The sequence below is a fragment of the Saccostrea cucullata genome, unplaced genomic scaffold, assembly GCF_032062105.1.
Source record: "Saccostrea cucullata isolate Sc308-1 unplaced genomic scaffold, CSIRO_AGI_Scuc_v1 ctg6553, whole genome shotgun sequence".
Lineage (NCBI taxonomy): Eukaryota > Metazoa > Mollusca > Bivalvia > Ostreida > Ostreidae > Saccostrea > Saccostrea cuccullata.
In genome coordinates this window covers 21,275-34,548 of record NW_026928475.1, presented here as the reverse complement: position 1 = coordinate 34,548, position 13,274 = coordinate 21,275, and the positions used below count along the sequence as shown (strand labels likewise).

The following is a 13,274-nucleotide window of genomic DNA, read 5'->3' as shown; positions in this document are numbered from 1 at the left end:
TCCATAATTGTATAATATTTTATAAATACATCTTTTATATCTTATTAACCGCTTATTCGGTAGAACGTCTTGAGTTCAAATTTCGGCCCCGACTGACATAAGTCAACAAAAATAAGGTTGCAACAATTCTTTCGCCATACCCTCGTTACTTTGAAATGAAAGTTGTCAAAATAAAAACATTGAATCAAACCCCCTAGTCACTTTGGGCGTTGGCACTATAAAGATCCCTCAATGCCCATTGGCCCCTAGTGCCGAGTTTAGGACAACATTTTCAGTCATTCATTGGATTTTAGTTAATTCATTGCATGAGTAAATGAGTTTTGAAGGGGATTTAAAACAACATGCAAACGACAAATTAATTTATCTTCCTTAGTCATATAAGTAAATGTAGTTTACTAAAAGTTATATTTTATTTTCTTTCAGTAAAAAATGGAGAAGAGAGGCAAAAGATGAGTCTCATCGTAATTGCTGCAGCTTGCCTGTCTGCCTTGAAAATTTATCAGTAATTACTAAAAATCCAAAACCTTCTGGATTAAAATGAAGTAAATAAAGCATGTTAAAGGAGGAGTTATTTATCTGTAAAGTAAAGAGATCTTGTTCGAAATATGATATAAACATGACTATTGGCTTTAAGCCTGATAAGAATTGTGAAGGAAAAGGACAGAAAAAAACATTTATCAATTCTAAAAGTTCATGAAATCCATATTTTTTAAAAATTCTGTACAGAGGCTTAAGAGGAGTTTGCGCTGACAACACTCGGAGATCCTCGGATGACTCGTACCTCGCACATAACCTCGGACGTCAACGGTGATCTACCATCTTGCCGATTCAGTCATGTGATCTTATTTGAATTTCTTTCAAATGTCATACATTTGAGATTGGAGTTATTTTTTGGCTCACTCAACAGTTTCTTCTTGCTTTCAAAGCCTATTAACATGAGGATGTAATCAAAACCTGTTTACGATAACGAATTGCACAAATTAAGAAACATTTTCGAAGAACGTTATGCAGAGCGAGATATGAAATGAGTGATAAGGCAGTTTCCGGCGGAAAAATGTTAGGATCTGTTACGTATTCCTCCACTAATCACATCCGAGGTTTGAATGGAGCGTAGCGGAGTCAGCCGAGGATTGCCGATTGCGCTGACAAACTGCTCATCTCTACCAAAAAAGTTAAAAGTGCGGAAATTCTCTGAAAAAATACAGGAATTTGAATTTCTTGGTAATATGTAAATCTACATATTGTTTGACGAAATTCTGTGCAGCGGTTAATGAGGAGTAGCGCTGACAAAAAAAAGAACTGACTGACTGAATGACACTCTGATTGACTGACGGACGGGTCAAAAACATTATACCTCACGCAACTTGTTGCATGGGGTATAAATATTGCTAATTGTACTAAATATTGTTTAAAAAAGTCACATGATTTTACTCAGTTCACCTATTCATATTAATTTAGTCCAGCATTGTGTGTTTACAACTGGACATTTTCAGCTTCTTCTTTGCAACAGCTCAACCATTTTTGCATGAAGCATCTATGGCTGAAGGTACTGAATAATATAAATTGAAGGATCTCCCCCCTCCCCATAGCCTTACGGTGGGGCTAAAACCACCAATATTCATTTTTACTTGTGGACATCAAACCGCAATATTGTTGCCATGACTTTAATAACCATTGTGTAATTTATGGCCCAAGGGCGAGGGAACTAGTGCTTGGTTCTATTGATTATGAGTAGTATAAAGGGTCTAGATGGGTGGGTCAATATCTAGGACATCCCACTGAGGGGGATAGGTGGGTCAACTGAGTGCAGCCCCTGGAGGGGATAGGTGGGTCAACTGAGTGCAGCCCCTGGAGGGGATAGGTGGGTCAACTGAGTGCAGTCCCCTGGGGGATAGCCGGGTCAATTCAGTACATATAATCCCCCCTAAATACGGGGGTGTGTTTACACTGTGTTTACATTATACACTATACGCTGCTGCTACTATGATTTTGTCAGCGACTTTTATACCTGTTGCGTCATCTGTAAGGGTCCTGTGCAAAAATACGATAAACCTACGTTTTTTTATGCTGACTACACAGGTAAATACTTGGCAGCGACTCAAGTTTGTTTAGGGCCGTGTGCAAAAAAAATATGCTTACCTATGCATTGTGACGTCATCCACTGTATAAATACGGCTTTTCTCCTACTTTCAGCTCATTCTACTGTCAGATCCAGCTCCCTGCCTGTGGGGGGTCATGGATTCTACTAGAGAAAAACAGTTACATGCTCAGCGATTATTAGAATGGAAAAAAAGGGAAAGAGAATTAGATCGAATTCTTTATGACAAAAGAGAGCAAGAGTTAAAGCTCCGGGAAAAAAATGCTAAAATATTACAGAGAAGAGCTCAATTAGAACAACAACGACAACAACAACTACAACGACAACGACAACTACGGGAAAGAGAATTAGATCAAATTCTTGATGAAAATAAAGAGCGAGAATTAAAGCTTCGGAAAAGAAATGCCAGACTATTACAGAGAAGAGCTCAACTAGAAAAACAACGACAGCAACAGCAAAGGACTAGGGCGCATGAGGGGTCAAAGTTACCTATTCATTCACCACCCAAACCCAAGGCCATATCCCAGTATTATCGAGTCAAAGTGAATGAAAGGGTGCACTCTAGAAAATTTAAAGCTCAAGAGGATTTTTACACTGTGATTTTTAAGGAGTTTCCAGAGGAAGAAAACAGAGGATTCGTTCGGCGATTATTCAGACACATGTTACAAACTTTCAAATCGAAAATGCAGTGTAATCCTAACGATTACCTCCGCCTGAACATACGCCACAAATCTCTGGAATCAGAGATTTGGTACGAGTTTACTCAATGTAAACATTTTAACGAGGACGTCATTTTAGACAAGATTGAAGCCGTGCAACAATCCAGAAAGGGGTTCAAACTGGGCGACGGGGGCATGGAATTCGATATGTTTCGGGTCAAGTATCCCGAGGGAAGTGGTGGAGACAGAACCAAACATCTACAAGTGAATAAGGAGACTTTTAAGAACAATAAAAGAGCCATCGTTCGGATCGTCAATCCCTGGGATAAATTTTGTTTAGCTAGAGCCATCGTCGTGACTCGATTACACAGTCAAAAACCCGAACATCCAGACCCCGAATGGGAAAAACAATGGCTTGCTATGCGGAAGGGAGATAGGCAATCCTTAGACCAGAAACGAGAGGCCATAGCCCTCATGGAACAGGCCGGGTGTGATATCACTCAAGCTTGTGGATATGCAGAGTGGACGAAATTACAACAGGTGTTAGCTCCTCAGTATCGACTGAAAATATTTCAGTTCAAGTCTACTTCGACTAAACTCACCTTAGAGCGCATCTTCAAAGGCTGGGGAGACGGAACTTGTTTGAACATTTTGTTAGACGACCATCATTACGATGCCATCATATCCATGCCGGGAGTAACGGGGAACCCCTATTACTGTGATCATTGCGACGTGGGGTACAGGAATTTCACAGACCATCGTTCCAAGTGTCCTCATCGCTGTACCTTTTGTTTAGGACAACACCCTAATTGTCCCGATGAAGGGATCGAGATTAAATGCCAGGAATGCCATGGAATGTTTAAGAACAGGACCTGCTACGAAAATCATTTAAGACCCCATAGTAAGAAGACCACCACTACTGTCTGCAATTTAATGGAACAATGCGAGAAGTGTCAGTCCTGGATACCTAAGAATTTATTCCCTCATCACAAATGCGGAGGACAGAAACAGTGTAAGATCTGTAAGAAAATCGTCGATACCGATCATCAGTGCTACGTACAACAGAAGCCCCAGAAGAAGAAGAAGGGGAAAGGGACCTTAGAGTTTTACATCTATTTCGATTTCGAATGCACTCAGGAAACCGGCATTCACATCCCTAATCTGTGTGTGGCACACCGCGTCTGTCAACATTGCAGTCACTTACCCATAGACCAACCCTGTCCTCATTGTCAACACATGGGACCCCGTCAGCACCTATTTCAAGGACCAGACACCTTAAAGAAGTTCATGGACTGGTTATTACAACCCACTACAGGGACTAAGAATTCCACTTTAGTACACGACGAGGCCATCATCATCGCCCATAACTTCAAAGGCTACGACGGACAGTTCATTTTGAATCACCTGGTGCATTCCTCTTGCCTGAAACCTAACGTCATCATGAACGGCAGTAAGATCTTATACATGGAAATATGCGGACTGAAATTCATCGACTCGTATAATTTCTTACCCTTTGCATTAGCCAAGATGCCCTCCGCTTTCGGATTCGACGAATTGAAGAAAGGCTATTTCCCCCACTTTTTCAATACGGAACAAAACCAGAATTACGTAGGACCTTATCCACCGGCAGCTTTCTACAATCCGGACGAAATGTCTATCAGTGGACGACGGGCTTTTTTTGAATGGTACGAACAACAGAGGGGGAAAGTATTTAATTTCCAGAAAGAGTTTGTAGAGTATTGTGTCTCGGACGTCGACATTTTACGCCGATGCTGTGCAAAGTTTAGAGCCACCCTCAAGAGTTTGGTCAATGTGGACCCTTTCCAGGAATCCATCACTTTTGCCAGTGCTGCTAATTTAGCCTACCGTCGACAATTCATGCCTGAAGACACCATAGCCATCATTCCGAACCTCGGGTATCAACCGGCACGACAATATTCGGCTAAAGCCTGTCGGTGGCTCACCTGGATGAGTCAACAGACCGGATGTCACATACAACACGCCAGAAACGGGGGCGAAGTCCAGATCGGAAATTATACCGTCGACGGATACCAGGAAGCGACTCGCACCGTCTACGAATTTTACGGGTGCTATTGGCACGGATGCCCCACCTGCTATCCCAGTTTACAGACCGAAACTCATCCTCATCGGACCCAATTTACTTACCAGCAATTACACGAAGAAACCCTCAGAAGGACTGGCGATTTAGAAAACATGGGGTATACCGTCCGTGGTATCTGGGAGCACGATTTCGATCAGCAAGTGCAAAAAGATGAGAGTTTACAGCAATTTGTAGGAAACCTGGACATTCCGGATCCTTTGAAACCTCGAGAAGCCCTGTACGGAGGCCGGACCAATGCCACTAAATTATATTGTGAGGAAGGGGACATGAGATACGTGGACGTTTGTTCCCTATACCCTTACGTGTTGAAACACCGACCTTTTCCCGTAGGGCATCCCGAGATCATCACAGACGAGTTCCAGGACGTGAGAAGTTATTTCGGTCTCATTCACTGTCGGGTCTTACCTCCCCGAGACCTCTATCACCCCGTATTACCTTATCGGACGGGAGGCAAGTTATTATTTCCCTTATGTCGCACGTGTGCCGAACGACAGGACTCTACGTCTCAAGATCGATGTCCACACACCGACCAGGAACGTAGTCTCACGGGTACTTGGGTGACGACCGAATTACATAAAGCCCTAGACATGGGATATACCTTAGATCGAATCTACGAAGTATGGCATTTTAAAGAAAGCAGTCAAGAGTTATTCAGATCTTACATCGATACCTTCCTCAAGATCAAACAGGAAGCCTCCGGATTTCCCCTCGACTGTAAGACCTCAGAACAAGAACAAGATTACATTCGAGAAGTCTTATACAAAACAGGCATCCGAATGGACATTCTCAGTATCGAGAAGAATCCAGTGAGAAGAACCATTGCTAAACTCTTTTTAAATTGTCTGTGGGGAAAATTTGCTCAACGCTTGTTATTACCCAAAACCAGATACTTGGACGAAGAAGAGGAATTACAGCAACTCTTACAAGATTCGACTCTCGACATCAAGGGCATGCAACTCTTAGATAATAAAGAGAACCCCAATGAAGACAAGATGTTAGTGAATTATCAAGACAAACAGGAATTCGTCGAAGAATGTCCCTTTGGAAACGTGGTCCTGGCTTGTTTTACTACCGCGCATGCCCGCTTACACCTCTACGAGACTTTACAACCTTTAGGAGATCGGGTCCTTTATTTCGATACGGACAGTATCATTTACCAACATCGGGAAGGAGCCTTTAATCCTACCTTGGGCAATAGTTTAGGAGAATGGACCGACGAATTAGACGGGGATCACATCATCAAATTCATGTCGGCAGGCCCTAAAAATTATGGTTACCGGACGGCCAAAGGAACCGAGGTTCATAAAGTCAAAGGAATCACTCTCAACTATCGTACCTCCCAGATCGTGTCCCTAGAGACTTTAGAAAAAATGCTGAAAGAAGAAATAGAGGAAGTGACAGTAACTTATCCCAACAAAATCCAGAGGACTCGTGATCATGAGCTCGTGACCAAACCATTAGAGAAAAAGTATAGAATTGTGTATGACAAGAGACAAATTGTAGAGAATTATAACACTCTACCTTATGGTTATTGATATGTTGATATGTTTGACTTTTTGAATTAAAAAAAAAAAAAATGAATTGTTTTTTATGTGTTGTTATTTTTCTTCTTCCCTATAAAAAGGGGAGCAATACAAATCAAAAGTTCAGTCATGACTGAGAAATTGCTAGATCAACCCATGCTTTATCCCCAGTATGCTCGGCTCTCAAAGAGAGAAGCTACTTTTGAGCAGGGATGGCCAGAACCTCTCTTAGGAAAAATACCAGACCTAGCTCGAGCTGGGTTTTTCTACAGGGGAGTGAAAGATAAAGCTACCTGTTTTCATTGTGGAATGATTTTTAGTAATTGGGATCCCGAGGACGATCCTTGTGTAGAACATGCTTATTGGAACCCCAATTGTCTTTACATCAATCTGTATAAAGGACGAGGGTGGGTGATGAATGTGTTTATTACGTGTTTAGAACAACAGGGATATAAACCTTTACCTGAGATCAAACCTCTACTGAACCCACAACCAGACGTCCAGGCTCGAGGAAAATGTCACATTTGTTTAGACGAGGAATTACAAATCGTTTTTCTACCTTGCGGACACGTATGCTGCTGTGCTTTGTGTGCTCCTTCCTTTCAGTTTTGCCCCATCTGTCGAGGCGAGATTCAACAGTCCAAACGCCTATTTCTGTGTTAACTATAAATAAGACCCTGAACCCAACTTTTCCTTCATTGATCAACATGTATTCCGAGGAGACACCCCTCCCTTCTTTTCAATTGAAACACGAGTTTACCATGGTGGTTGCAGGGCCCTCGAAATCGGGCAAAACAGAATTCGTCAAGACATTAGTGAACAATAGAGACTGGATCACCCCCATGCCCGAAAAAATCGTCTGGTGTTATCGGGAATGGCAACCCGCTTACACTTCTTTAAAAGAGAAGGTATCTTTCATCCGAAATATTCCAGAAGACGACGAGAAATTAGTAGCCAATTTGAGTGTGCCCCATTTACTCATTTTTGACGACATGATGGGAGGAAAAGCCATCGAATCTATTGTGGATTGGTTTACCCGTAAAGCGCATCATCGGAATACCAGTGTGATTTACATCACTCAGAATTTATTTGATCGAGCTGCCTCTCATCGCACCATTAGTTTGAATGCTCATTATTTAGTCTTATTCAAAAATCCCAGAGACAAATCTCAGATCAGTGTGTTGAGTCGTCAGCTAGCTTTACCTCATTTGATGTCTGCTTATCAAGAAGCCACCCAGATACCTCACGGATATCTTCTCGTGGACTTGAGTCCCCAGACCCCAGACCAATACCGATTGAGAAGTCGAATGTTTGAAATGTTGACTGTACACATGCCTCAAGAGTATAAATAAAAGTGTTTCACACTCTTCTGAGTCATTGTTCATTTCAATCTCATCATGGCTCCATCAGCCAAGAGTAAATTAGTGAGAACCTTACGACGTTTACAGCGGGAACGAGATCCCGCGAAGCGAGCCCATTTAATCGAATTAGGGCGTAAAGCCTTATTGAATTGGTTTGCCATGGGAGCTCGCAATTTAATGAAAGGGGTCTTACCTATCAATAAACAGACCCAAAAGTTTATTAATAATCATCGTCAAGATTTAAGAATCATAGCCGATCAATCGGCCAGTGATGAAGATAGAAAAACAGCTATTTTAAAACGCGGAGGTGCTGGATTTCTAGGTGGAGTCATCATTCGTCATTTATTCAAATGGAATAGTCCTAAAAAACGGCGGGTTCGTCGTTTAAAGAGTGTAGTGGTAAGAGTCGATAATAAGAAACAAAGAGTGTTTCCGGATTGGATGGTCCGTGTCGGAGGAGCAGCTCAAAAGAGCAGAAAAAAGAAGAGAAAAGCCCCTCCCAAGAAGAAAAAAGCCCCTCCCAAGAAAACAGCGAAAAGGCGAAAATCTGCTCCTCAAACTCTAGCTCAACGTAAAGCCATGCCCGAAAGTTTAAAAAACGAAATCAATCAGTATTATAAGGAACAAAGACAAAAGACCATAGGAGAATTGCTCAAGAAACAAGCAGAACTGAGAATGGATCGTGCTATGGGACCCATAGGTAGTCAAAGAGCCAGCGATTTAGAAGTGTTTCCTCGAGTGAATGTGGGCATTCCCTCCTCCTCCTCTACCCCTGGAATTAAAGTTCCCATTCATGTCCCTAAAATCACACGTTTTCAACCCTTGACGGCCTCCACCCCTCAACTACCTAAAGGCCTGAGATATAAATGTCGATATTGTGGGAAAATTTATGTCAGGGAGAAAGCGAGAGATAAACACGAGAGCGACAAACACGGAGGATATGCCCCTCCTTAACACTATAAAAGGGAGTGACATGAGAGACTTCACTTCATTGTTTTCAAAGATGGCCAAGAAGAAAAAGGGATGTTGTACGCGATTAAGAGCGCATGCCCCTCTTTTAAGAGTGTTATCGGACCCTCACTATTCCTCGTCTTTAAAAACGGGGATTTTAAAACATTGTTCTGGAGATTGTATTCTGAAAATTTGTGAGATCGTCTACAACCTATTAAAAGGGGTGTTACCTCTCAATTCGGCTCAGAAACGAAAACTAGCTCCTAAGAAACACATCTTAAGGAGACTGGTCCGACCCCAATCCATACAGAAACGACGAGCTTTATTAGTACAACAAAAAGGAGGAGGTATTTTACCCCTTTTAATCTCAGCAGCACCTTTACTGTTGGATGCCGGACATTCTGTCTATAAAGCCATTAAAAAGAAGAGGAACAACAAGATACAAAAATGAGTCGTAAAATGGTGTTAGTACCTGAAGTTCTGTTGAATGAACTCAAAGGTAAACTCCCCAAACCTCCGGAATTTCAATCTACTCTGAGTATAGGTCAAGAATTGGACCAGATTACCAGACGTGAAGATTTAACTCCAGAAGAAAAAGTGGCTTTATACGGTCAAGAACTTCATCGGTATAGGAATTATTTACAACAAGCGAGAGAGCCAACGACTACCAAAAAAACCCCTGCACCCTTAGCCCCAGCAGCACCAGCAGCCCCAGCCCCCGCAGCAGCAGCAGCAGCAGCTCCAGCAGTAGCAGCAGCACCACTAGCAGCCTCAGACCCCGAGATCGATCAACAAATCATTCAAAGTGTGAATAAACCCATGCAAAGGAAAGCTGAATTATTATTAAATCATTTAAAGAAAACCAACGTCTTGACTTGGGATAAAGACGGAGAAATCAGTTATCGAGGTCAAAAAGTGCCCGATTCTAACATTGTGGATATAATGGCCGAAAACATGAGAACCAGATCCTTGAAAAATCGTCCGGTGCCTAAAGGATTAGATGAATTTGCTCAAGCTTTAAAAGAGACCCGTACTCCCATGACTTACTTGCAAAATCGAGACCTTATAAAAGCCATGCAGAAACCAGGAAAAATCAGTACTCCTAAAGGGGCTTTGAGTGACGACGACGACGAAGAGGAAGAGAGCGGATTTCAGGATGCTTCCTCTTCTTTTTTGACCCCTATTAGTCGACCTGTAGAGGCAAGATCAAGGGTGTTAAAAAAATTCACACCTAAATATAGTCCCTATCGAGCCCAAAAGCAATTAAAAGCCCAAGAAGAAGAAGCCAATAAGAAATTAGAACAAATCGAGGAAAATTGGCTATCATTGCCTAAGACATGAAGAAGAAGAAGAAGAAGAAGAAGGGAGTAGAAGACATTTTAACAGAGATTTATTACGATCCTAAGAGAGGGTATGGAGGCATACAGACTTTGTATCGTCAGGTCAAAAGTCTGGGACATAAGATTTCTTTAAACACCATACGAGAATGGTTAAAAGAGCAAGATACCTATACCTTACATAAACCCATTCACCGAAAATTCCGGAGACAACAGACCAGAGTGACGGATATAGACGAACAATGGCAATTAGATTTAGCGGATGTGTCCAGTTTAAAGAAACATAATGACGGTTATACCTTTTTATTGTGTGCCATTGACGTCTTATCTAAATATGCATGGGTGGTGCCTTTAAAACAGAAAACGGGGAAAGAAATGATTCGAGGATTACAAGAGATTTTCCGACAAGACGGTCGACGTCCCGTCCGCATTCAATCGGATCAAGGCAAAGAATTTACCAATCGAGAATTCTTACAGGCGTTTAAATCCATTCATTTCTTTACCACTCGCAATACGGACACCAAAGCCAGTATCGTGGAACGATTTCAGAGAACCCTCAAAGCACGCATGTGGCGATATTTCACTCGGAATAAAACCAGACGGTATTTAGAGATCTTACCGGATTTAGTGTATGCTTACAATCATACCTATCATCGCAGTATCCAAAGAACCCCAGCTCAAGTGAAGCCCTCGAATGTGTTAAAAGTCTGGAAAACTTTATATGGGGAAGAATCATCACCTAAACCAAAACCCCCCAAGTTTAAAACAGGAGATAAAGTGCGCATCAGTAAAGCTAAACGCACTTTTGAAAAAGGATATTTACCGAACTGGACCACGGAAATATTTACCATTGCTCGACGAGTCCCCGGTCGGTATCCTTACGTGTATCGAGTACAAGATTATAACCAAGAGGAATTAGAAGGGACTTTTTACGAGAAAGAATTACAACAGATCATTAAAAAAGACGACGTGTACGAAGTAGAGGAAATCTTGGGGTATAAAAAGCGACGAGTCGGGAAGAAAATCATTCAAGAAGTCAAAGTCCGGTGGAAAGGATATCCCCCTAGTTTCGATTCATGGATTCCCCAAACGGATCTCATCAAATAACACCTCATTGGAAATGTTGTGGAGAGAATATACCTCGAGAAGAAATTGTGTATTTTGCACAATTATTCATTTGTATTTCCCTCATCATCACCAGTGTGGTCATGTTAGCTTTACACGATTCTAATCGAGAATATTGGATGGTCTGTGTGAGTTCTTCGGTCGGTTACATCATGCCTAGTCCTACCATGATACATCATACCCCAAGGGTCAAGAAGACCAATTCACCCAGTTAATCCCGGAATCTAAAAATAGATACACCCCTCTCTATAAAAAGGAGACACCATAACCCCAAGAGGATCATTTCTGATCTGAGTGAGGGACAGAGCACACATCATGGATTTTTTAAGCTCAGAGTATCGTTGGAAAATAGTAGAACCTGAAGGGACTAGTCACAAAGGAGAATGGATGAAAAACAAAGAGACATGTATTCAAGATTTCTTTGATAAGAATCCAGGACAAACAGGTCTCAATGAAATCTACCTGTATAAGAGATTCAAGTTACCGCACCGCAAAAGAAGCAAACACATGGTCTTATTAGGACCCAGATCACCTAAATATGGAGAATTTAAATGGAAAGTCAATTACGTGTAACGCCGTCGAGCGGTAAACGGCGCTATTTAAATAATCCAATTGTGATATAACTCCAGTTTTATTAATAATCCATGTGAATGTAATTCTCCAACCTCTAAAGCATACGCTTTAGGTTAAATGAAACGCAAAATAAAATTATTTACAGTTTATTTACATCACAAATAAATCCAAGTTTCACACATTATAAAACACTGGCCGGACTGCACTTTTTCCTACATGTATATCCCGTAATAGAATTAATAAGACTGACCGCGCTTAAGCTTTTACTCGACCTATATATATACATAATGTGCATTGCTCATGAGGAGCAATCTTTTTTAACGGGGTCAGTTATGTAACGACATTGCTCGCGCGGAGCAATGACATGTAAACAAACATTACGTAATAATTAAACAGAATAATACTATAAGATACCGTTACAACTCCCCCCTACTTAAGTTTTTGACTCCGATCAAAATTAATGTACAACAATATAAAATATGATTTGATTACCCCTATTATAATACATGTAAAACAGACAATTAAGACATAATTTAAATTCAAATATCAAACATACGACTTAATAATGATTCAAAGTGCAGCCAGTTAATTATACGCAATTAAGCACAATTGTAAATACAAACAAATCAATAACTTTACGCATAATAAGCAGTCAATATATACAAAAAAAAAAAATCATGACAGTTTTTTTTTTTATATATTTACAAGTTTGTTCATCAAAACTTTACAGTTACTTTCATAGGGAAATGTCGCCTTTAACAATCCGAACATGGCCGTCCTCGAAATGTTTCGGCACTTCCGTCAGTATTTCGTTAGCCACATTTGGAAAGTCAATATCATCCGGGTTAAGATCTTCTGAATACACGATATGTGAGTCTCTGCTTATTTCTTCCGTACCATCTAGGTTACGTTTCACAGTCTTATGTAACACCAGACAAATTGTTGATTTCTGCGTGAGATTAGTGTCCTGATTTTCACTGTCACAATCACTGTCACAAGCACTCGTTTCTGGTTGGCTGTCCTCGTCTATAGATATGACTTCCCGTGTGTCCGCCGACTCGTCTTCCAACATCTCGACTATCCGGTCATTAGTAAAGTCTGCACAATTATGGAGAATGTCGTCTACCAGAGATTCGTCAATCTCCGGCAATTCTGAATCAAAAGAAATATCATCGAGATAATCCACATTGGTCACATCAGTCTCTTGCGCGTCTCCGTAAGTCTCATCGTTCTCATCGGACGATATGTCTTCATACAAGTTGCTATGAACGTAGACAGGTTTCCTGGATTCAAAGAAGTCATCACGCTCGACTCGTCTCCGCTTTGAGGGCATGGCTGCTTCTAATTGTTCACTGTTTAGTTTGTGAACTGAAGTCAAGTGTCTTTTCAAATTAAATCTTCGCAAAAAGGGTCTCTGGCAATAACTACACTGTAAACTATTTACATGATCACTATGTTTCTCTCTGGTATGCAGGTGAAGATTACTGCTGGTGCTGAATGTCTGTCCACAAGTTTCGCACAACAT

General features: G+C 41.2%; 3 protein-coding genes across 3 annotated transcripts; 2 read left to right on the top strand and 1 right to left on the bottom strand.

The window, feature by feature from the left end:
• The first annotated feature begins 2,781 nt into the window (after positions 1–2,781).
• On the top strand, positions 2,782–6,414 carry LOC134277711 (uncharacterized). The gene is made up of 2 exons (XM_062760033.1): positions 2,782–3,922; positions 4,073–6,414. Exons 1-2 carry the CDS (start codon positions 2,782–2,784, stop codon positions 6,412–6,414), a joined length of 3,483 nt encoding a protein of 1,160 aa, XP_062616017.1.
• A 3,637-nt stretch (positions 6,415–10,051) lies between these two features.
• LOC134277709 (uncharacterized) lies at positions 10,052–11,158 on the top strand. The gene has a single exon (XM_062760032.1). It carries the CDS (start codon positions 10,052–10,054, stop codon positions 11,156–11,158), a length of 1,107 nt encoding a protein of 368 aa, XP_062616016.1.
• A 1,327-nt stretch (positions 11,159–12,485) lies between these two features.
• Positions 12,486–13,274, bottom strand: LOC134277708 (centrosome-associated zinc finger protein Cp190-like). The gene has a single exon (XM_062760031.1). It carries the CDS (start codon positions 13,272–13,274, stop codon positions 12,486–12,488), a length of 789 nt encoding a protein of 262 aa, XP_062616015.1.